At 39.0% G+C, this 26,563-nt stretch overlaps 1 protein-coding gene across 1 annotated transcript; it reads left to right on the forward strand.

The window, feature by feature from the left end:
* Positions 1-753: 753 nt before the first annotated feature.
* On the forward strand, positions 754-26,343 carry LOC139714794 (uncharacterized). Its single transcript, XM_071626449.1, has 5 exons — positions 754-4,019; positions 9,638-9,701; positions 10,627-10,725; positions 17,425-17,601; positions 25,097-26,343. The coding sequence occupies exons 1-5, from the start codon at positions 3,862-3,864 to the stop codon at positions 26,306-26,308; spliced, it is 1,710 nt and encodes a 569-aa protein (XP_071482550.1). The 5' UTR covers positions 754-3,861; the 3' UTR covers positions 26,309-26,343.
* The last annotated feature ends 220 nt before the right edge of the window (positions 26,344-26,563 follow it).

The raw sequence follows: 26,563 nt of genomic DNA on the forward strand, positions 1-26,563 counted from the left end.
AGATAACAACTGCTAGATCGGTCATCTTGGATATGTAAATTAGGGTCAAAGGTCATAAATGTTTCATCTTGTATCTTGGTGAATACCTGTCCTTATATCTTTCCCATATTTTTCACACGTATAGACGATGTCGCGAGAATCATTTCACAAAATAACCACTATTTCATCAGATGCAATCTTGGGAGTGCAAAGGTGGGTCAAAAGTCGTATGTACTTGTTGCTGTTTCTTTGTTATAGTGTATGCAGAATTTGGTACCAAACATGGCAGATATGACTCCCTTTGCTAAATGAGAATGCAAACACCACACGGCCAATGTCTCTAAACACAGATGGAACTTGTATGGTCATGCCTATTGCAATCAGGACTCGAATCATTGATTAAACAAAAATCGGATCACCTTAATTTGTCAGTGATGACAAATTACAATCTCTAGTTTATTATATTTTTCTCCAGTAGGCCTAAAAACCAGTTAAGTTCGACTCCATTAAAAGAGAAGCCATAAAGGTCACCCCCCCAATCTATGGTACATTACCAGTAGGATCTACTAATTAAATATAGTCGTATAATGAGTATTTTAAAGTATTTCTATGAACAGTGGCGCGTGTATGGTATGCATGCTGGAGCAGCCCAGCGCCCGCACTGCCCTCCAACGTAGAGGTCCTATCTAACGTTGAGAGCTGACTACGTAAACGAAGTGTAGGCCTACTGACTGAGTTCTGTCAAATTGTGGAATTGTGAGGTAAAATATCAGTGACAAGCATAATTCTATTTATAGTCGCAAATTCATTAACCCGATTGATTCGCGTGTGTCACCAGTGCCTGCTGTTGTGTTGTCGCTTTCTTGTTTTATGATACAGTAGGCCCAACTGTTCTCACTCGGTGACTGCAGATACAGTCATGGTGATCCTGAGTGCGGATGCCAACGTACATACAGTACGCCTGCCTGATCAACTGAAGCCGAGAGCAAATGTGTATTGATTGTCAGCTCCTTGTTTAATGCTATATTACTACTACTAGGGTTGGTCTTGACGTTTTGTTGTCAATAGACTCGCTATAATGATAATAATGATAAAAAAGTGTGTTCATGTTAATTCTGTGCACGATAAACTGCTATAATAGGCCTGGTAGGGTCACATACAAATTATGTTGTATGATTGATGTGATATGGTTTTGCGGTTTGTTTACAAGCGGAGCTCGCGCGCTGGGTAGGGGATCCCATTCCCAGGTCAAGGTGTAACCCTGCGCGAGGTCGACAGGTCCAGCCTTGTGATGTGCGCGGCAGCTCCCGCAAGTCGGCACCAACACTGGAGAGACTGCGCAATAAGCCAGTTGGCAGTTCAGTTACCAGTAGCTCATGGGCATATTGGTACAAATGCCCTTTCTTTTTTCTCAATAGGTTAGGCGTTTTTAAAGCAGCATGATCGCATGATGCATAGCCATGCCCACAATTTATGGAATTCATGTTCAATGTACAATTTGTGTGTTATGCAGAGCATGTGACAAGAATGGTCTGTCAATTGACACTTCGGCAGGCATTCATTTCGACATTGCCTTGGTTTGTGTTGAATGCTAATAAATAAACTTTTCCCACTAGCATTACTAAATACCAGGCTTGCTGTCGGGTGGATATATGCTAGTAAGCATCATTTACAAGGGTTACATGAATAATAATTTACATCAGGGATATATATCTCCGTGAATTAAAAAACAAACATTCCTGATTGTACAAATGACCTGAAAACAATTCTGCTCATGTGCAGAGTGGAACTGTAAACTGGCTTATAAATTCAGATACCTAGACTTCGACCAGTAGTGGTTTGCTCTTTGTTGGCAGAGTTGGTATAATCACGCTTTTTTGGCATAATTTTCGACATTTCAGCATCTAGCATTTAATATGCTAGACATGATTTGGCAGTTTTTAGCATACGATACCATACAAATTCTAGCATATTGCTGCAGAAAGGAAATCTCCAGGAAGTTTGTAGGTACCGTACTGTGGTACAGACCAGTTACCTCTTTGTGGTTGGTTTACAGTGTATTGTTTGATAATTATGATATTGTTAGTTTGAAATTGACAAGAGTTTTGAAGATGTGTGGGTTTTTTTTTAAGCTTATTTTTATGTTTCTTTGGTTTGCCGATTTAACGCAGCATTTGAGGACTTTGATGATTGGGCACAACATTGTGATTTAGTTAGAACCATAGTGCGACTGGGCACCACAATTCCAATTCAAATTTAGTTGTATTATTTGTTTGTTTTTGCTTGTCAGCTGATGAGGCATCACAATAAGTTAACATATGACATAATTTCATTGCAATTTAGCATACTTTTAGGCCACTCCACGCACAACCCCATGTTTTTGGCTGGTCTCATGTCGATGTTGTGATGTCAAATTACCGTAGGGTGTACCTCACTTTCTCCAGGATGCAACAGTACCAAGCTAGGGATGGAATAAAGGAGAAATTTACAAAAATATTCCATTTGCACTTTGTCTGCTTCAACCTACATGTACCTACAGATACTGAAGGATGTTTTATACTGAATGCAGGCTTCAAGTCTGACAAGACTATGCATGCTAGTAGATACTGTAATACGCTTGTAACTCTCAGACTTTACGAAATAAAATCTTTCAGCTTATTTTTAATGTCAATGACCCCTGTTAATGAGACTTTTATTATGGGGGAAAAAGTCACTTTGAGGGCAGAATAATGAAGAAAGAGAGAAGTAACAGATTTCTTCTAGAATATTGTACTGCACGGGTATGCAAGACTTGAAATGTCGGGCCTATCAGTGGTATGATTTTCTGTATCGGAACCCCTTTACAGACATGTCTACAAAAACTATTAGACTGGCCGGGCCAATTAAGTTGGTCTTTACATGGCTTAACATCAACATGTTATCCACATCTATATAGTACCTGGTACTGTTTCTGAAGTCTATCATCAACAACCAAAAAGCTTGTCTGAGGCTTACTGTACCTGACGTAGCAATTAACAAAGGCATCAACAGCTAGGTATCAAGTAGTGAAATGTAATCCATCTTAGGAAGAGGTGAGTTACACAGTAGCTCGTTTTAAAATCATTGGGCAGGGGGTTGCTCTTGACAAAATTGGTGTGCTAATGAAAATGTGGACTATGTTGTTAGTCAAAGTTAAGGGTTTTAGGAACTTCAAACTTTTGAATAATACATAAATTTTTGTGCAAGCCTTTTCACAAGTACGGTAATGAATTGTTTAGGCCCTTATTCCAGCCATATTTACTGCAGGTTGTTCCTGGCATACTTATCAGGAAGAACTTTCCATTTTTTATTATTATTTTAAACTATTATAATTAGTTTCCAGTCAGGACTGTTTCTTTCACATACAAGTGTTGTCAATACTTTGCAACCGTATTCAATTTGAAGAATTTGTTTTCTTCCTGAAAACCTACCGGTAATTAAAAGCTATCGATCTCACCAATGAAGGACATGTTTTCAATAGGGCCTACTTTATTTTACTTTTATTGGTGGTATGCATCTAGGGAATGTCTCCAATATTAGTTTTCTGGTCAAGTCCAGGTAGGATGAGTAATGCTTTTTTTTTTTTGTAAAATATTATTAATGCATTTTAAATCAGTCTATTGTATTCCCTAACGTATGGAAAGGGAGCTGTAGAGAACCTTGATTCATATGAGGTCATTGGGATGTTTGTGCGTGCCTTCTTTTTGTGATGGCCTGGAATAATCATGACATTAGGAAGGAAAAGTCACACAATTCACTCCAATAATAGCAAGACACAGTAGCATAGGGTAGGATTACTGATACTGTATGCTGAAAAGAAGGTTGTGTGCTTCTTGTTTGCAGACTGTACCCTGTATATGAATCATGGGAGGCTTGGACATGGAGCTGCCACAGGATCTAGAGAGGAGCAGAGTTGGTAGGGATCTCTGCTGCCACCTGTGCAAGCACCCCTACAGGGAGCCCTTCTCTGGCACCTGCAAGCACCCCTTCTGCAAGAGCTGCCTGGTAGTACACTTTACCAGGTGCACATTTGAAAACTTATGCAATGTGCAGAATCTCTCTGATCACATTGTATGTACAGTCCCAAAACTTTCTTTTGAGTATAATTTGCCATTCCCTCCGTAACCTCACACTGGAAATAGATGATAGATAGTATAGGTAGATAGATAGGTAAATAAATAGATGAATAAATGGATGAATCTCCCACTGGAAATAGATTAATAGATCAATGAATGAATGAATAAATAGATTGATAAGTAAATGAATAAATACAATTTAAATCGAAAGGAGAGAACTATTTGCAGGGAAGTCAATAACTTTGTAGTCTTTGTCAAAGCCCCTGTGACTGTAGTAGATCATATTTGCAAAAGAAGAGAATAGAGGGTTGTCTCGATGGTAGTAAAATAGATTCTGAGTAGATATCCCTGCAGATCTTGCATGTCTTCTTGCTGTGAGTTTGCTGACATGCAAGATTACCGTAGTTGATCCTTAGCTCAGGTTATCCTCTCAGCTCCATTCTCTCTCTCCCATCTCCCATATGGGACTGTCAAACAAGCAGCATACTTTTTCCTTCCAACAACAGCATTTTGGTCAACAAAAATTATGCATGGTACCATAGTGAACATCGCTTGATCCTACATCCTTTTCTTTGTCTGGCTTGAAGAGAATGCAATTTAACTTTTGCATTATATTAGTACGGTACTATTTTGGGCAAGGCATGAAAATGCAAAGACAATTGTGTACTTTCCCATTTTCTAAATAAAAAGAGATCTGAAAGAAAAAAAAATGAAGTAAACTTAGGGGTTACCATGCACTATACGTCTTTTGCCACTTCAGAGAAATCACAGAGAACCATTTGTCAAGCTGGAATGCATTTGATGACCTGAATTTGCGACAGAATGCTAAAGTATATTCTGTGTGGTCGGTTAGGCGTTGCATCAAAATTATGACCAGCAGGATCCCTCAGGATCCTGATTCAAGCAGGATCCTGAGGGATGCTGCTGGTCATAATCTTGATGCAATGCCTTACAATGAGTGAAGATGCTAGTGAAAGTGAGCTCTGAGTATGACAACTTTCTGCATATTAAAGTTACAAAGATCTTACAAAGATTGGCAAGCTTACCTTTTCTGTGTTCCAGACAACAGGTGGAGGTGGGCCACTGTTGGACTGGCTGTAGATTTAAAGAAATGACTTGTCAGGAGAAACCCAGTGCTATTGTTTTACATTTTGTATTTTATTTGTTTCTTTATCTTTCCTTTAACCCATGGAACTTTGCAATTCTGCACTTTCTCAGCAGAGTGAAATCTTGGATTAAAAACAAAATAAATACAAAGTATAAAGAGGCACATTATCATTAATTGTCACATTTCTACCTGACTTACTGTGATTTCTGCGTTTTGTATTAAAAGATGAAAGTAAAAATGTGATGCTTTGATACATACTTTTGGAAAAGGAGTGATACTAAGTATACATGATAGTATTAAACAACATGAAATGGACTATTTGTAGAGCATGATGCAGCCTGTGTACCTATCATAATCTTGAAAAAGATGGGACTGATGTTTAACTCTTTATGTGCCACGTGCGCAAGTCTGACTCAGTCGATGGCATGCCAACTTTGTAGATTCTGCTCAAACGCTTAAATCCGCCCAAACCGATCAATAAATTTGCCAAATGCCACGGTTCAATGAAAGCGGTCCTCGTGCTTCCGTTCCTCTTAAACATATAATGGCTTGTATTTTATGTGGAGATTGACTATCAAGCGGTGTTCCCTTCTGGATTTGCAAGTAAATTCTAAGTTTTTGCCACTGTTTTGTGTGCAAAGTCATGCCTTGTCAGTAATGTAGCTACTGGTCATTCGAAAGAAAAACAATCATAGATTTGCCATACAATTTACATCAGAGCAAAGCGTGACATTTTCTGTACAACTTTGCTCACTTTATGCCCGGGTTGACAGAAATCTATAGGCAAGTTACAAAGATTTGAACAACAGAATGCTTTCCCAGAGCATGACTGCATTGGTGTATTGGAATAATATGGCACACAGGGGGTTTCCACCATGCATGGCAATATTGGCATAAGAGTTAATTCTAGTTGACCATAGGGCATTTAGGTGGCTCATTCAGTTGGTATAAGGTACTGTATACGCTATAATTTTCGCGTACATAAATTTTCGCGAATTGCCGATGTCACACATTTTCGCGAGTGGTTAAATTCGCGATTGGGGGACCAGAGAAAATATGAAGTGGCAAAGAAAGTGTGAATTTTCAACTTACTAGCATGTAAGAATGATACTAGTTATACACTGCATGAAAAAGACTTGCTAAACTCTGCGAACTAGTAAGTTAGAATTCAACATTTTTGAAGTGGAAAGTCTATCGCGCTAGATTTCTGACAAGTGGTCCCCTTGCGATAATGGATTGGCTCTCTACAGTATTCGTAAGTAGACGTGGACGTGCGTAAACAAGCTTAGCCAGTATGGTCTGTTCAGTAAGCCGTGACATGGTATTCTAGTACTGAAATGTTCGTATCATCAAGGCAAGGGATTCATTTTGGAAGGTAATATTTTCGCGTGTTGTTAATTTCGCGAATAGCTCCCGACTCGCGAAATTCGCGAAAATAAAACCCTCGCGAAATATATAGTGTATACAGTATTCACCTTGATCTATAAAGTTGAATGGTTCGGGTTTGAGCACAGATTCAAATCCAATGGGTCTTAATACTGAGCATTGTTACATGTGTCATCACGCCGTCCTCTCTATTAGCTCCAGGCAAAATGCTGTCCCTCAGATGGGACATATAATGGAGGTCCCATGTGTGAGAGTCACAACCCATGCACATAAAACATCCCACTTAATTCATTGCATTCCTACACATACATGCAACTGGAACCCATGGAAAACTAACTAGTGCAGCTGAATAAATAGGCTATCCAGCCATCTACTGGTATCCAGATGGAAAGTAAAAAATAAACAAGCCAAATAGAAAATGCAGGAGGCCTCCATCTCAAGCCGGTGCTTGATCTTGATAGCGATCTTGTTAAATCAGAAATGACGTACTGTACGGTAAGGTTCATCATCGTATTCTAAGCATGGAGTCAGCTGAAGGCTGGGGGGAATTCCCGAGTACAGACATGGAGAGTGCGAATGTGATTAGCTACACATAGTGCGTAATGTCTGTGTGCGTGCGTGCGTGTGTGCGTGCGTGCATGTCGGAAAGGGTCAATGTACAATACAGGGCTTCTGTGAACCAGGAATATAGACACATGTATGCAAAGTCACACACAACCACACACATTTTTATTTAAGGACCATTAGCTTTGATTGATTTGAGGGATTAAAGGGTTGATAGTCCCAGCTCAGTATTTCATCAAAGTACATGCTTGTGCAAATTAAGAGTCTGAACTTGTTTATCTGGTAAAAACTTATTTTTAAAGGGAGGAAGTGTACATTGTAGTACAAACCTGATGGTTACAACAAAGTGTTACCATTCACCCAAACAAAGCAACTCGAACTATCATAATTATGTTTGTTTTGTTTTTTTCTTTAATACCGGTACTCTGCTACTGAGAAGACAATATCTGGTGTACTGAACAAAATGTTTTAGTTGCCATGATTTTGAAAGGGTCCTCTTACTCCTCACTTTACATTTGACATAATGTGGATTGCAGATGAGTGAATGCAACAATATTAGTAGAACACATCGGTGAAAGTTTGGGGAAAATCTGCCAATACGTTCAAAAGTTACCAATTTTTGAAGTATTTGTGCAGTCCCTGCTGGATGACAAGACTACTAAAGTGTATGATGTCACATGCATCCAACAATATAAGGAAAATAGAAGAAGAATTTCATAAAATTTCACTTTTTGAATAATAAAGTGCAATTTTTTTTTTCAACTTCTTACTGACATATCTTAAGGGTAACATTATTCACCCTGCCTTCTGAGAGTGTAAAGTCTAGTGTGTTTCTGTTACGTGAGGAAAGTGAAAATATGTTGAATTTTCTTTATTCTTTCTTTGTATCTTTGTACTCGTGTGACATTACAAGCTATAGAAGTCTATTCATCCAGCCATGACTGAGCAGAAACTTAAAATTCATAACTTTTGAACAGATTGTCCGATTTTCCTTAAACTCTCACTGATGTTTTCTCACTGATATTGCTACATTCACTCAACTCACATGTGTATGAAGGGTGAACTTGTCCTTTAAGAAGTTCAAAAAGCCATGCAAGACAAATGTTATGGTCACAATTCATGATTCCTTTATTTTCACATAGTCTGAAAGGCATGCAAAACTATTTATCCCATTTTATGAATGATAAAATGTTCTTTGAATTTTATATACTCAGAATTTTTGGCCTGTATCGTGAAGAGAGAGCATCATAGGTCACAGTGAAAGAATGACAATATAACTCCAAAGCTTGGTGTAATTAACAAGTAAAACAATAAAAAAAAAAACATATTGTCCTGCTGATGGATAAAATGATTTTATAGTTTACAGGGAGAGGGACAGAGGGGGCCGATTGTAAAGGCATTGCAAGTGAATGATTCTTCAGTTGATTTTTGTTTTGTTTTTATGCCTCCGCCAACGAAGTGGCCAGAGGCAAATGTTTTCGGGTCTCCCGTCCGTCCGTCCGTACGTCCGTCCGTCCGTACATCCGTCCCGTTTTGTTTTTGTCGATATCTCAAGAACCGTGTGGTGGTTTTACATCAAACTTCGTAAGAGGGTATATCCTGGGGGACAATACTTTGTTTGGATTTTAGGGTCATGGGGTCAAAGGTCAAAGGTCACAGATTATTTTGTGGAAAAAAAGATTGAAAATTCATGTTTTTCTCCATATCTCGCAAATGGTTCAAGGTATCTTCATGGAACTTAGTATATATGCTTGTTCCAATGGGCAGTGATTATCTAGGGAAGTTGGGGGTCATGGTTCAAAGGTGAGGGGGTCAAAGGTCATGGTCAACTCCTCAAAATATCACTACTTTCCTTAAATATTTATGCAATGCCTGAAGTTTTTTTTTTTTTTTTAACATGATGTATACATGTATTACCAAATATATATTCAATGGGAAGTTTCTTGCCAAAAGGTCAAAGGTCAAGTGAAAGTGCTGAATTGCACTTTTTCCTCCATATCTCAAAAGTAACTCAAGGTATCATCATGAAACTTACATATTTATTTATGTTCAACCTAACAGTGATTCTCTTTGGAACTGTGAGGTCAAGGGTCAAAGGCCAGGTTTAGATAATGCTATTTTCCCATTTGATACTGAAATTATACTTTTTCTCAATACCTTGAAAATTACTCAACTGGTGCAAAAACTTATAAAAGGGTCAAAAGTCAAGTAAACATCATCAGTTCCTCAAATACCTGCACTCTGACGTTTTCATCATTCATCCAATTGAACCTAGTTCTATGAAAGTGAACATTCAGCACATTTGTGTCAAACCTGTCATTTTAATATTTTGCCAATTGTGTGAAACTGTCATCACACATTGTCAAGACATTGTACTATAGACCTATTAGGAGAACCATGCATTATGGCGGAGGCATATCAGTCGCCGTAGTGATATATCTAGTTTATTTGGTATATTTATCATGTTTATTTATTCATATTTTGATTGGTTGTTTATCTTACTCAGAGACTTGCCTGCCATCAGTGGTGTCCTGTGTGATATTTGTGATCGTCCGCTCAAGCTGTCTGAGGTATTGCATGATTTCTTTTTGTAAAACTTTCTCAATGCACATTTTACCTGTTGACAACAAAAATTTTATTTCTTTTGTAATTCATCTGATTCACCTTACGTATACAGTACCTTGTAATTTTGTCATCCCACTGTTTGCATCTTCACCAAGTCATTACAACATGAACCAAATTTTTATTGCATTTTTATGGTACTCATGTGACTGTTCATATGAGGAATTAATATGACAGGGCATTATATCCACAGAGCATGTTTATATTTTGCTGTCATGCCACTAACTTGAAATCTCATTGGTATTTTTAATAGACAAGTAATCATCAGGGTTGTAGGATTAAATCAAAGGTCAAGGGTCCCCCTGAAGGGCCAGTATTGAAAATAACACTTCATTTTATGCAAGAACGTAATTCATATTTGTCAAACTTGGTGTTTGGTTTTAGCACATGCAGCAGGTTGATAAGATCTTGGGCGAAATTATATTGAATGATGTGAATGTACTGCATTTTCAAAGCAAATTGAAAGAAATACAGACAGTATATTTTAAAGGGATAACGTGAAACTGCCTATTGATTTCATTTGCAGCTATTCTCTTAACAGAATTTAGGCAAAATGGGAGCAGTCAGGTTCAGTTTTAATACATCAGTTGATATTGCCATACATGCTCAATTGTTAATTCTTTTGCGTTAAACTTATGACAGGTTAGTAGTAGGGTACTGTACATGAAATGAGATTGTACAATGAATGAATGAGAGATTGTACTTTTACAAAACATCTGGGACTTTTGGTACATATAATATACTACTTTGGTTTACATGACTATTGTGATATGATCACAATTTTTTCCATCCTTTTTGTCACAGAATTGGTTGTTATACATAATTTTCATTTGTATTTTATGTCTTTCTTGTGTTTTTCTTGTCCTTTTATAGTTGAAACGAGACCAGGTAACCCAGCGGAAACTTCAGAAACAAGCAAAGTGCAAGTGCAGAAATTGTGACTGGAAAGGCTCATACACTGACTATATCGAGGTTTGGGCAGCTTTTGGTTTCATCTTGTTATCCTCGATTTTGCTTGCTTGTAGTCACCTCTGTGAGAGAGGCCATTATCTTTTCCAGTATTGTTTTACTTCATGTCATTGTCAATTTTCCAATCTCAGTTTATTTGCATATTTCTCAAGACAATGTCATACAAAGAGTACAATTCAATACAAATATTAGTACAAATTGGGTAAAACTTTCACCTGAATGTGCAAATGTCTTGATATAACAATAAGCGTAGTGGTCTGTTTACAGTACTTGGTGACTATAGTCTTGCAAAGTAGGAGAAATGTGATGGCAGGCCTACATACAAGGAAACTTGTTCAGTCACAGGTCCAAGAATAATGTTTGAATTGTAGAACCTGGATACCTATGTAGACCATATAATTAGGCAGAAACAAACAAACAAGCAAAGTGAAGTTGCTGCATATCATAAAACTTTTGTGCCTTTTTTTTTTGGGGGGGGGGGGGGGGACTGTAGGGGCCTGTATGGTTGCACTTTTTCCCCTGGTATCTATCTGTTTCTATTTAGTGTTTGTGTTCACCTGTATGTTACGGATGAAGACAGCATTTTCAATGTCAGAAGTGAGCCAACAATAACTTAAGGGACAATTAATGTGTGTTTGTGGTTCTATCTGGAATACTGTCTAGATTCTGGAATTTCTTCTGTTGTTGTTGTTATAGGGTTCTTTATTATGAGATGGGGAGTTCACATACATTTTGTATCTGAACACAAGGGGGTGCAAATCATGCTGTATTGTGGAATGCTGGAAGCCGTTACTAAGACCCCATTTACACTGCAGGGTTGGCCCCAAATGCAGTACTTGGGCCCACATTTTGTATTTCAGCACTAACAATTTTGGGCCGCCCTGTCTTAACATTTCAACATTTCATCATAGTAGCGCTGTCAATGTAATATAAATAATTTTTCAGATCAGTAGTATGCAAAGGTTGGCATGCTACTGGTGACAGTGACTTCATAATATTTCATCTCTCAGTATCATCATGTGATGAATTTGGTACTTGTACTTCATCTGAGCTTGCATGCCTTTTCATCAAAAGTAGGCTAGCACAAGGCCTGCCAGAGACTTATGGAACCTCAGAATGCTGTATAAGGTGACCAAATTTAGTATACATTTAGAGATCTAGATATTAAATTCAGCATTATAGTGTACTCCTTGTTCACTCAAATGGTGTATTAGAAACTCGTTCAAGCAATGCTGCCTATTCCTCTCAGTCATAGGCATTGTGACTTGTGTTGTTGTGAACTCTGAAGAGGGTTAATTTTGCAAAATAAATGACTGAAGGTTTGTTCAGATGGTGATACGATCTGCCAAAATTGTAAGACTGCTTTATCAATCCTTATCATTGTTTTATCACAGGGTGTTTTAATGCATGTGTTCATGTATAATTTATCGCCATGAATGTCAATGTGTTTATAAACTCTTTATGTGCCATGTTCGCATGCTCGACTCAGTCGATGGTGTGCCAACTTCGCATATTCCGCTCAAATGCGCAAACCCGCCCAAATTGATTTATAAATCACCAAATACCGCAATACAATAAAAGTGTTTGTGGCAATTCCATTCCTGCCACTTGAAGCTTGCATTTTATGTTAGTGATTAACTATCAAGGGTTGTTCCCTACTGTATTTCCGATTAAGTGCTAAGTTTCTGTCGCTGTTTTTTTGTGAAAAAAGTCATGGCTCTACAATAATGTACAGTAGCTACTGGTCATTTGATAGAAAAGCAATCATAGATTTGCCATACAATTTATATCAAAGCAAAGCTTCCCATTCTCCTATGAATCTGCCCATAAAATTTCCAGGGAAACAAAAAGGTTACACATATTTGAAAAACAGAACAGTTTCCCAAAGTATGACTGTTACTCTCTCAGAATAATATGGCACACAGAGGGTTTATATACCACTATGTGGCGCATAATGAGTAAATGGTTTAATGGAAGATCACATGACAGGAAACAAGTAATGACAATTATGTTAGCCTTGATGGAAGCAGTGAGTGATGAGAGTGAGTTGTGGCTATGGTTCAGAAAATGGAAGAACAAGCCTTGAGAAAGGATTTTTTTTTGTTTTGACAAAATGATGTCAAGTGAGTGGGATTTGCATTAGTTCTGGGCAAAGATAATTTGATTAAATAGACAAGATTGGAAATGGATCCTGGGCTTTGAGGATGTGCATGGAGGCAACAGCATTTGGTAGAGAAGTATGGGAGGAAGGGTGCTGTAGTTGGAATTTTGCAATGAGAAGGAGTTGTGTATTGTGAAAACATGATTCATGGAAATGAAGAACAGAAGGATGATATTCAGTGCAGCAGGGAATGAGATGGAGATTGATTTTATGTTGGATGGCCGCAAGGGAGACAAAAATTGTTTTGGTGGATGTGGAGACAATCCCAGGAGAAATGTAGCTGAGATTGGTGATCACTGATTTGGATTTGAAGAAGAAACTTTAGGAAGTTTGTGAACTGCGACGAAGGGATGGTTGAGAGGAGAAAGGTGTGGTAATTAAAGTGAGAAGAGACAATTTAAGCAAAATTTGAGGAGAGAGTTGGAGAGGGAGTAAACATTAATGCACCATATTAATTGAAATCTTATTAGGAAGGGGTATCAGAAGTATGATGTAGTATACATGTACAATGTATAGGAAGAAGAAAGGCAGGAGAGGTGAGGCAGTGCATAGTGGTGAGAAGAGGAGGTGAAGGATGTGATCATGAGGAAGACTCAACTGTGTGTAGTAAAGAGGATTTAGCAAATGAAGGCCAGGTGTGAAACATGACGCATTGGGGAAAGAAGATGGTTGAGATATCTATGGGGTCATCCCACTAGACCGATGCCCACGAGTGATACAGCCCACGAGTTCGACAGTGAAAACAGGTCCATTAGTCATACAGCCCATGTTATGAGTTCAACACTACAATTGTAGGAAACTAAAGCCAGTGAGTTCGACAGTAGGCAAAAGCAGCCCCCATGTTCGACAGATACAATGTAGATGCAACATGAGGCTTTACGTGTCGGTCTCATCGGCCTTGTTAGCTTATACTGTCGAACGAAAGTTGGGCTATATGACTCATGGGCTGTATGACTCGTGGTCTGTATGACTTGTGAGCTATATGACTCGTGGGCTGTACTGTATGACTTGTGGGTGTCAGTCTTGTGATTTGCACCCATACCAAGAGATGTAGGAGGCTGAGAAGTTGGGCAAATTGGATGATAACACAAACAGAGTGTTTTAGCTTTATGAAATTAAAATGTAAAATAATGGAAGAAATATTGAGGGAGGAAGGTGTATGAGAGGGAATAATAGTGGGTTGAATTTAGTGAGAAAGACACCTGGAAGAATTTAGAGAGAACATGGGGGGAATTACATTGTATGAATGATGAGAATGACTGGATAAAAGGCTGGAAGCCGCTAATAATATGGTGATGGGGCTGGTGGAGAGGGTCATGGGGAAAGTGAAACAGCTGGAACCTCTGCTGAAGTAAGTGTAAAAATGATAATTGCAAGTGGAGAGAGAGATAGGGGTTGCTCTAATGATGGTGCTCTGGCAAGGTATGCCAGAAGGAAGATGAGTGCTTGATAATGGGGCATTATTAACCTGTTAAGGATGAGTCCTGAGTATACTCGGGCATGTGTCTATGGGAAATGTGTGTTGTAGCCAAGTCGAACAGTCCGTCCTCAGTGGGTTGAAGTTTACTTGTAGTAGTCCGTAAGGGAAATGGGGTTGTGATAAGTTGTGGGGCGTACAAGAAAGTGAGGTTACTGGAGCATGCAATGAAGATAATGGAATGGGTGTTGGAGAAGAGAATTCGGAAAGTTGCAGAATTGGACAAGATGCGATTTGGTTTTGTGGCAGGAAAATGGACAATATGTAGTGTTCATCCAAAGGAGATTGCAAGAGGATTACCAAGTTATATGGAGAAGGAGTTGTACATGCAGGGGCGGATCCAGGAATTTTGTAAAGAGGGGGCGCCTTTATAAAATTAAAGGGGGCACGACCCCCCCCCCCCCCCCTTCCCCCATTTTTTCTTGTTATTTCTTTTGTTTTAGCAAAAAATAAAGGGGAAATGCACGCTTGTGGTGCGCTCCTCCCTGGATCCACCACTGACCTATGTTTTGATTGATCTGGTTAATGCAAATTTTGTGGGGTTCCGAGGAAGGTGTTTGAGTGGCAAGGAAAGAGAAGTGTATCAGAAGTAATGATGAGAGCAGTGATGAGCTCGTGTACAGGGATATAAAGACAAGAGTTCAAGTTTTTCAGTGAAGGAGCCATGAAAGTAAGAATGACCGAAGAAGAAGTTGAAAAAGCAGTTTAATTGCCTGAGAAAGGAGGATACCCCAACTGCATGATGTGGAAAGTGAGATTGATCCGGTAAACTCGCAGATCCAGCCACCCTGTTATTGGAGACAAACCTGGATTTAAAAGAAAAAAGAAAAAAGGAATAATTGTGATGAATATGCCTCAAACCCAACATACAGCATTTGTGCCTGAAATTGTTGTAGTTGGCAGGTTTCCAGCACTCACATGCCTTAATATCTTTGGTTAGAAGCAAAGTTGCCAAGTAATTTCTAGCTAGCATTAATGCAGCATGCATAACATATTACTTTCATAGTGCTACTGCTATAGTAATAAATGAAAGCAGCAGAATGAAGTGGTTTTCATGCAAGGAAATTGTACTGAACAGGTGTTGTGCTTGACTGTAGGAATGCAAAATAATACTACAGAAATCACAGTCATATCAGCCACATGTGCCTTTTGAGAAAAAAACAATTGTGGAAGTCAGTTACTGTGCATTACAATTTATGTATCTTGCCTATATAAGATGGCTCTAGTCTATAGTCACACAGATTTCGAGTACATTATGCTATAGTGCAGCACAAAATAAGACATACTCGGGGATATCGTATGGAGGTAGATCATATATCTAGCCAGTATAAATACCACAGCATCACACTCTGAAACAACGATTGTAGCAGAACAGATAGGTATTTATGGAGGGAAATGGCACACTTTAAGCACATACAAGCATACAAGTCCTATACTTGACCATGTACAAAGTGCATAGAAGGCATGAGCACGTGTACACCTACGCTGTAGGCCTACATGCTCGGAAACAACCACGTGTTCCTCGCTGAATGGAATCACACTGCATGAGTACTCCCCATTTGCAGTTTGATAAACATCACTACAGAATGGAAGTGATTTATGATGAACAACATCCACTCTAATAAGTCTTACCCAGCTCAAGGGTCAATGTCTGGTGGAATAAAGCCATCATTTTCCCGCTATTTCGTACCTCGTGACAAGCCTGTTGCTTATATTGCAATACAGTGCAGTTTCCTTCCCTCATTCAAGCCTCCACATCTTCTGCACATGCTCCAAAGACCTTGAAATGACCTATGCAAATGTTGCTGTGGGACTGCATAGTGGCACGCTTTATTCACATGCAGTGGCTAAAAAATTTCCGCTGCTGGAATTTAAGTAGGCCCATCTCCTCCCCGAGTGAAGTGAATGAGCAATTTTTTTTTTCTTTTCATTTCACCCCATTAGCCATTAGCTTTGTTAATGCAGTATTATATCTGCCAGCATTTTACTAGATCATGATGCGTGTCAAGATCCGTTATGAGAGCTGGGAAGTCTGACATGCTTAGTGGTTCAAGTTCGATATCATGTATCAAACTCATGATTTGCTTTGATGGTGGGAATTTTTCATACAGGAGGGCAAGTGGTGTGAGCTGTAATGTTTGGGGTATATGGGAGAAGATATTGGGATTGCAATATGAGAGATGTCTCTATGATGTACAAAAAAAAAAATATAAAGAGGAAGGAAATATATAGTACAGAGGAATAATTATAACAGAGGGTGGCTAGTATTGAGAGAGAGGAAAAATTGAGGGAATACAATAAAAAAAAAAAATCAAGTACATTGAATCGTATAATGCAAAAGCATGACAGATGGATTTAAACCCAGCCAGGGTCTTCACTAAAAATGTCATTGATAATTGAACACAAGCTGGTTGCTGAATGTAATACAAACTCTTTCAGACTATGGAAAGTGACAGAACTTATTAGATTTAAAGATAAATTATTTGAGGTCAAATCTGAAAAGGGAGGTTCTTGGTTATAAAGATAATATATAGCTCATGAAATTGGATATTCCTATTAAACCTGCTAAATAAAATATGATAGAGAATCAATCACTTAGGAATGTTACTTTTCAGAAAAGGAACTTTGAACGTTTGGTCTGTTCAATTCCACTTATTTATGTCCTCTCTATAGAAAAGAAAAAAGAGAAATGTAAAACTCCTTGTAACCACTGTGAAGAGATCATATATCCAAAGCTATTGTTTACTAAAGTTTATGTAGGGTATGTGTTCATTTGTACTTTACGGTATCGCATGGGTGGAAATGGAGAAAATCAAGTGTTTCCTGAAATTAAGATTCAAGGAAAATAAACCCTTACTCTATGGGTTGGAAGTGTAAAAAAAATATGCATGTGACTGTACTAATTTAACTTATACGCTTCATCATACAAGCTAAAATTATTCATAGGTTGCCTCCTCAAATATTCCATTGGAAATGTTACATGAAATCGTTGGAAGCGAAGAATTAATGCCTAAATTTCTCCAAAACTACAATTTTGATGCCATTCATGTTGATGCTCTTTCAGAACCATGAACGGGTGTGTGGGAATGTGGAGCGCATCCAGTGCAAGGTGTTTGGCTGTGGCAAGTGGCTACCCAAGAACAGAGCCCTGGAGCTGCATAGAGCAGACAACTGGTGTCCCATGATCCTTCTAATGAAGACTCGCCTCACACAGGCTGAAATCCTCCACCTCAGCATGAGGGTGAGTACCAAGGAATGCAGAACCATTTTGAAATGGCAGATGACCCTTCGTTATAATTTTCTTGTGGTAAGACATGTACTTTAATACTGAACATCTAGAAGAAAAAGCTATAAATGTAGTCAGAGTTTGTTCTCTTGTCAAAAAATTTACCAAAAGTAAGAATAGCTGATGTCATGGCATTCACTGCCAGGAGTAGCCACAAAAATTTGTATGTAATTGCCCCTATGTTGAAGGCGAAAAATTATTTTCTTATCTTGATATCAATACTTTTGTAATGGTAGCACTAACAATAACCATTATAATGACATTAAAAAAAACAATAACAAAATATGAGGCATTTACCATAATTTTTAATAGATAATTTTCATGGTTATTATGTTATTTTTTGTTTTGTTTTTGTTTTCCTGGGAGGCATGAGAAAATGATTGCTGGGGGGGGGGGTTAGAAATGAGTCGCTGTAACTTGGTAGGCTTGACAGATAATGCTCAAGTGAGATTCTACACCGCATTCAAGTTCAGTTTTAAATGAACTTTAGGAAATCTGACCAACAGAATGGTGGATGTTTCATCAAAATCGGACATTAAATAATATAAAGAAAGTAATGACATTTGAAGTTTCACATTCGTCACCAAATGATACTTTTAGATGCAAGTCCGGTGAGATAATAGCAAACTACTGTAGGTAATCTGAGGTAATCATGTCATCAATTCACAACTCTCCCATTTGTTCACACAAATATATCAGAAATAATGGGTCAATAATTTAGCAGTATTTTATCAGAACATATTATTATTATACAGTATCTGATTGAGTCGTGAAGCATCATGATATATTTCCAGCATTCAGCAAAGAAGGAAACAAAAAAGACAAATCCAAACTGCCATGATTTCTGCTCAGAAAAGTGACAAGTTACATACTGCATGTGCCTCTATAGCTGTGAATTTATGTGGTGATTTAGGTGCAGAGGGGGAATATTGATACTATATGATATGATACACATCTTGCTGTCATAATTTGTTAATGTATCAAAACTAGAGTCTGTAATTTAGAAGAGTTGCTTGCTTTCCTCTCATATGCATCAATATCTCATGCTATTAAAGTCATGCAGAGGGATGTTCCTGGCCTCAACTGACAAAAAAAAAGGGGGGGGGAATGAAAAGTATTAAGCTCTTTTCTACAATCCAGCAATCTTTGTTCAGTGTGCTATTTTATTGCAGCTGGTTTTGGCTAAAATTTTGCCTGCATTGGTCAATATAGAGCAATAGACATGGAACTCTATTATTGTACCATACCAATGTAACCACCAGCAAGCTTCAGCTGCACTGTATAGTGTCAAGCTCATTTGCATGGCTTGATCAAGCATGAAGGACAAGACCGAGAGGGAGAATGTATTTACACTTTATGATTTGTATTGGATTTCTCTCTTTGTTTTCCCCTAGAGTAGGCTCAAAGTCCAAGTTGACGTAGGCAACAGAACTTGAAAAAGTGGAACAGTCCAAATTTCACCTGACTGATCATCCTGTCTCGGGACATTGTGTGTTCAGCTACTTACATGTAACTCCACACACTGTATCATGAGTCCTGTGTGTTATCACGCTGCATCGCATATCAATACAGATCATACATACAATATGTAGCTTGTGTGTATGATTGATCAGTCGTGAATTAATACCTGATCACGTGTCATGATGATTTGCATTCAGCGCTACACGCTACATGGTGGGAAACCTACTTGCCATGATACACACAAACGCCTACATACAAAATACCCTAGCTCGATGATTATAACCCACCGTCAAATCTTGCCATACATAATTTCATACACAGACAGGACTGTGAGCGTTTTGTATGTCTGTGGACTTTGCACCGCAGTGCACACACTCTGAAAAGGAAGTTGGTGAAATTTCCGTTTCCTCTGCAAAGAGTTCAAGTTCTCATGTGTAGCCTTCTTCCCATGAGTGAATAAAAATATTTATCCCTTTCTTTAATACTGTAGGGAAGAAAATATCACCAAGAAAGAGTCGAGCTTTGACTGAAAGATGTGAAATTAAAAGAAATATATTGTTAGGATTTTATGAGAAGCTTTTAGGAAGTCAAAATTTGCATGACATAAAATCCGAGACCAATAATCACAGTTTAAGATGGCAGTGATATCTCTAGTAAAAGGACTCTTTTGCTTTGTGCAAGTACGAAAAAACAAAACAAAAACAAAACAAAAAAAAATTATTATACAAAGGTTTTTTTTTCTTTCTTTATCATGCAGATTACCAAAACTAGTGCAAACAAAAAGCAAATATTATCAGTGGTCATGTGCATATCATTATTGAGCAAATGATCATACAATGTGAGAATTGTAGGTCATTATGCTGTATGGTACTATACCTGTAACAAAGTGACATAATACAGTATGCTGATATATAACAGTACTAGCTTTCATACATTGAGATGCCCAGCTTCAAAATGCATCATTAACATAAAAAATGTAAGTGATTACTAAGTACATCCATGGAAAGCCATATGTTTCTGTATGTCTGTCCATCCATCTGTCTGATTGCCCACCCATTGAGCTCTATCCATCTCAGATTGCATTCGCAAATCAAGAAAATCTCTAACTGGATTTCCATGTAGGGGCCTACCTAGCCCAGGTATGCTACATGGAGTGTATCATTTTGCTTTAATAGAAGACTGTTGACAAAACAGCTCAAAAGGTCAAAGGTCACTGAACTTTAGCTAAAAGTAGCAGTTTCAGCTGCTACCTCCGCTAGGAAGATCCAGTCACAATGCAATTTAAAATTTTAATTGCAGGTGAAAATCCAGGGTCAAGGGTCATAGTGTACAGCTCAAAATCTCAATTTTAGCCATCAGATGGGAATTTCCAGTGGTATTAATCAGGTAACAAGTACAATTGTAAATGACCAAACAAATAGTTCCATATAATGATGGGGGGAAAGACAAAGGGGAAAAAAGATCCACCTTTTATCTCCAGTAATGATGTCATCTAGTACCATGGAAATTGATGAGTTAATTGTTAAATATTTCTTTCATCCATACACGTAGCAAGTTGGAGGTTGATCCCGGGTCTTTGATTATAACTCTTTATGCGCCATGGTGGAAACCCCCTGTGTGCCACATTATTCTGTTATGAGACAACAACATAGTCATGATTTGAGAAAACATTCTGTTTTTCAAGTCCATGGAAACCATCTTTAGATTTCTGTTAAGCTTGACATGCAGTGATCAATGTTGTAGAGAAAATGCCAAGCTTTGCTTTGATGGAAATTGTAAGACAAATCGATGATTGTTTTTCTTTGAAATGACCAGTAGCTACATTCTCTGTAAGGACATGACTATGCACACAAAACAGTGACAGACACTTCAAATTTACAAGCAAATCTATTAGGGAACACCGCTTGAGAGTTAATCACCACATGAAATGCAAGCTATTAGTGAGACGAACGGAAGCGAAAAAAAGCTTTCATTGTACTGTGGCATTTGGGGATTTATTGATCAGTTTTGGCGGGTTTATGGGTTTGAGCAAAATATGCGAAGTTGGCACGCCGTCGACTGAGTCGGACTTGCGAACATGGCACATAAAGAGTTAAGATAGATGAACATCATGAACATGTAAATGAAGTTTGATGTACCCACATGACTGTACAATGTATGTCTAATATATTGACTGCATGCATAGAGTGGACGGGGGTCTCCCACTAGACCGACACCCTCGAGTCATACAGCCGACGAGTTCGACATTGAAAAAAGGTCCACGAGTCGTACAGCTCATGAGTCATACAGCCCATGTGTTCGATACTAGGCAAATAAAGCCCATGAGTTCTACACGAGATAAAAACAGCCCATGAGTTCGACCGATACAACAAGGGGCTTAATGTGTCGGTCTCATGGACCTTGTTAGCTTAGTGTCGAGCTAACGGGCTGTATGACTCATGAGCTGTATAACTCATGGGCCGTATGACTTGTGAGCTGTATGACTCATAGGCTGTATGACTCGTGGGTGTCGGTCTCGTGACGTGCTCCCGAGTGGACGAATCCTAGTAAACCATGTGCAATGGTTATATTGCTCCCGTTAACCCGTTGCTTCCGCAATTCTCTGAGTGCCTTTAATGCCCCCAAACGAGATTCTTTTCGCCCGTCGACAGAGAGGCACACAGGTTGGTAATCCAGCTGTGTGAAGGCAGTCAAGCGGTTCATTGTGTCCCCCTTTCTACGGTCAACTACATGTGCCCGTGAACAATGGAAATATCGATCGGGTGCGAGGTATGAATAGAGCGTGCGCTGATGAGCTCTCAGAATCTTTAGTTCTACACAAAACCAGGTACCTGAATGAGGTGACTGGGGTCAGCGAACCCGCATTTCTAACGGATCTCAGCCTTGATCATTATGTACATGTTCGTACGAGTTTACAGCAGAACAAGCAATAAACTAAATCAGGAAAAGGTACATAATACTGTAAAACCCCCTTTTTTTTAAACAGCAGGAGAACAAATCCTGATAGAATAAACTCTGATCTTTTTATCAAACCCATTTTGGTGAGCATTTTAACACAAAGAAACATGAATTTAGGCCACTGAAGCAGGCACCCTTGTCTTCATTTTGGGAACCTGGTAAACCAGGTTCCCGTATATCAGTTGCTCCCACGGGAACCTGGTAAACCAGGTTCCCGTAAGGAACGGGTTAAAAATATGTACAAAAAAGATATAGAAATGTAATACCCTCGTCACACTTATTTGGAATCAGCACGAATCAAGCAGAATCAGCCGGAATTAAAGATTTTCGAAATTTGGGCCACATTCGAGAGAAAAATTCAAATTCTAACTGTTTGACAGCGATTGACTGTTCGAATACTTGGAATGCACTTCGAACCCTTCTCGAATCATTCTTGCACATTCCGGATGAATCAGCTCTCGAATACTGCTCGAATGTACTTGGAACGCCGTAGGAATATTCAGAATACTGTCAGAATGCAGTCAGAATCTTTGGAAATCACTTCGAATGCTGCACGATCGTGGTTCGATTGCTGCCCGAAGTCTGATGGTCGGAAAGCGCCTTGCATGCAGTACAAACTCATTTCGAATCCGGTCAGAACGTTCCCGGAATGGCTACCAAATATACTTTGAATGTTCACGAATTCAAACAGAATGCAGCCCGAAAAATTAGAATACACTTAGAATGTACTTAGAATGCAACACAAATGTCCTGTGTGTGTCAAGAATGTCGCCAGAATGGTCTCCGATAGCGTATAAAATGGTGGTTTCTATCAGTCTCAACCCGATCGTCCTTGGACCATATATTGCTTTGGCCTTTTAGCTAGATTGCTGTCCTCCGGCAAGACCTCCTTGAAAGAGTGTTTAGGCCAGTTACCCCCCGGGCAATCACCCCAGACCCTTCCTGTGACCCTAACCCTACTCCTAGTACTGAACCTAATCCTAACCCTAACCCAAACTCTTATCTTTACTCTAACCTTTTCACTCACCAGTATTTAACTGGGGGTAATTGTATGAGCATTTGAGATATTTGGGCAGAATTTGAGGTGCAACACCGTTCCGATTCTCCCTCAAATGAGGTCAGATTGTTTCAAATGCTGTTAGAATGCCGTCGGAATATTTAGAATGTCGTAGGAATAAATTTAGAATGCAATCAGAGTCCAGTTAGAATACCCTTGGAATAAAAATCGATATTTCTCCACTTCAAATGCTCCTCAAATGTTTTTAGCATGCTTAAAACATTCGGGCTGGCCACAAGAATGGGCCGGAATGTTTGGAACGCACTCAGAATGTCGTCAGAATTTTTAGAATGCACTTCGAATATGCAGGAATGTAGGAAGAATTTTAATTCCAACGGCATTCTGGCTCATTCTGCCTCTAGTGTGACGGGGGTATAACAGTGGGTACCAGTAAGTGAAAAACAAGAATGACAAACAGTGAGATTTCCAACAATGAAAGGGCTTTCTTATGAATTATGTTTATTGATACATACAACTGTAGTGGATTTTCAGGTAACTTACCTCATTGTGTAAACTTTCCCCTCTGCATGATGCTCAGCAGAGTTTGAAGTATATCCACCTTGGCTTGGAAGAAGGGGTCAGCAATAAAGATGACTGCAGTAGCCATGGAGGATCGATGGAAATGAATGTGGGACAGCAACAGTCCTGTTGAAAATGTTGATGACTTGGCTGTTTTTTTCTCTTCCCAATAGAGATGGATGAAATAGTGCAGAAGCTTAAGGTGTTTATACATGTAATTCCCATCATATGGTTGGAAGTTATGACTCATGGAATGGAATGTTGTCAGATGTGTACCACCAGTGGGAGGATGCCCAGGCACCACTCTTTGCTCTGTGATTAGAAAGACAAGTGGCTGTGACTGAAAAGGAGAGAGGATGAAGCAGCAGAAGCACCCTCCCCCCTCCCCCCTCCCCCCCGAAAAGAAGCAAACTTTTATTAAGTAATGGGAGAAGACAAAACAATAACTACCACTTTTGAGAGAGAAAGAGAGAGAGATGGAGAGAGAGAGAGATTGACGCAAGGCTTGATCACCACATAAGGAAGGATTTGTTGTGATGACATCATTAGCACATTCCAACAGAAAAGGAAATTGATTCTTTTCTCTGAAAGAAAGAAGAAGAAACCAAAGTCATCAGTGCAGCATGCCAATGAATACTGTATAGGTTCCATCAAAAGAGGGTGCTATTTCTCAAAAATAACCAGTCCTGGTAAGAATAGTTGTTTCAGTTTAAACTAACAGATGTTTGCATGACAACAATTTGTATCTCTTCAGACAGATTAATAAAGACACAGAAAATTGTGTTTACAGCTAAGTGGTAGTGGGTTTTGATATGTGATATATGTGTAGTATGAAAATGATATCAGTAGTAATGCAAGACAAAAATGGGATTATTTTAGTGAAATTCTATTTGCACTGATGACATTATGTACATTCAAAGGCCCATGTGTATTATGAAAGGTGTAAATCAACAGATGATAAGAAATACAGGACTGTGAGCTAGCACTGCAGTAAAGCTTTCAAGACTAACCCTGAACCATACAGCTTGAAATTTATGCACAAACTCTGTGCAATAATCTATTTCTCCTGATTTTAATTAAGAACTATACAGGAATTTCATAAAATGACAAATAACAAACCCAAAAGTCCCTTTCCTTCAGTGAGAGCTTGTCCTCCGGAAGAGGATAATGTCATTCATTGAGGAGATTTGGTTAGAAATCATGTCACTCAAAATCTTAATGGAATTTTCTGTGTGCAGGTAGAATGTGATGCTTTTCAGTCTTATTGTATTATGAGAACTGACCTTTCATTTCTTTAATAGTAACAGCAAAAGAGACTTAAGAAAATGCATACAGGTAGAAATAGTGGTATTCTCAGTAAATGATCTTCTGCTAATTATTTTCTTCTTCTGCCCACCTCCCTCCTCACATGATGTTATAGCCATTGTTTATTTGGTTTGTTTATGTTTGCTCCAGGAAAGTTGGGAGTGGACCTGTGGACTTGTCCTGCGGAGCGAGAGTCCTGCTGTTAGAACGGTCATCAAAAGATTGGAAGAAATATTTGGTGTCCTTGACCCTACGGTTCCTGTAGCACTCGATAATGATGAATACACAGCCTCAGCAAAGCATGAGATCACATCAATGTCTTCAGATGGGTCAAAGGTCGAATACATCACAGACAACAAGGAAAAAGAACTTGCAGCTGGGCAGAATAGAAGTTCCACATCGATGGAGAAACCTGATGCCCGCAGTGGTAGGAACAGCTTTTCTAATGAAGGCGGGATGTCTACCTTTGATGCGCAAGGTGCTGCAGGAATGTCGAGTGGTCAAACTGACCGTCACTTCAGCCATGTCCAGCCTGGTATCAATGTGACCACTGAAATACGGAGAGTGGAGAGTGATGTGAAGAAAGCTTCGGTAGACATTGCCTCACTCAGCAGAAATCTGGATAATCTGAAGAATTTGCCAAGGGCTTTTGCTGCACTGAGTGACAAATTTACTCTTCTTGAAGGGGTGATTGCAACTGTCAACAATGATGTAATCTCCATGAACATGAAGATGGACAACTTTCCGCGTCCTGGCAAGTTAGCTATTGTGGATGAAATCGAGAGAGTAGTTTTTGACATCAAAGAGCTGCAAAATCATGTTTTATCACTAGCGCAAGCAAAGCAAAAGATGGAAACAAGAATCCTGGACCTTGAGTGCTCCTACAGTGGAGTCTTTCTCTGGAAGATTGACAACTACAGCCAGAGGAAGAAAGATGCAGCAACAACCAATAAGAAGTCCATCTACTCCCCACCCTTCTTCACCAGCCAGTATGGCTACAAGCTGTGTGGTCGAGTTTTCTTGATTGGAGATGGTGTTGGTATAGGGACCCACATCTCTCTCTTTCTAACCATCATGCGAGGGCCGTATGATGCTGTGGTGCCATGGCCTTTCAAGGAGAAGATCACCTTCCAGCTGGTGAACCAGGCTGACCCCGTCAACAGGAGCATTGTTGAATCGTTTCGGCCTGACCCAACAAGCTCCTCATTCAAGCGACCAACTTCTGACAGAAACATTGGAGCTGGATGTCCTCTCTTTGTCAAGATACAGCAGGTTGAAGATCTCAATCAAGGCTTTCTGAAGGATGATATCCTCTACTTGAAGATTATTTCTCAGACATATGATGTACCAGAATTCAAGTAAGTATACGACTGTGAAATTCAGACAGAATGCAGAAAATCAAGGTATGTGCGTTGTACATAGTTCTGCATCTATTGTACAAACATTTTTCAGTCCTACCTGTCACAGTGAAGCAGGATGCACATTGAATATCAAATATCAGAGTTTGAGAAAACTGCGTAGTGTGATAACTATGCAGGGAAAGATTAAATCTTGATATCGAGATTGATCATTTTGTTCACAGGATGGTCCTTTGCTGTTGATCATACAAACTTCATA

The sequence above is a fragment of the Diadema antillarum genome, unplaced genomic scaffold (assembly GCF_040938485.1).
Source record: "Diadema antillarum isolate AM-2024a unplaced genomic scaffold, OU_Dant_1.0 seq00002436_RagTag, whole genome shotgun sequence".
Taxonomy (NCBI): domain Eukaryota; kingdom Metazoa; phylum Echinodermata; class Echinoidea; order Diadematoida; family Diadematidae; genus Diadema; species Diadema antillarum.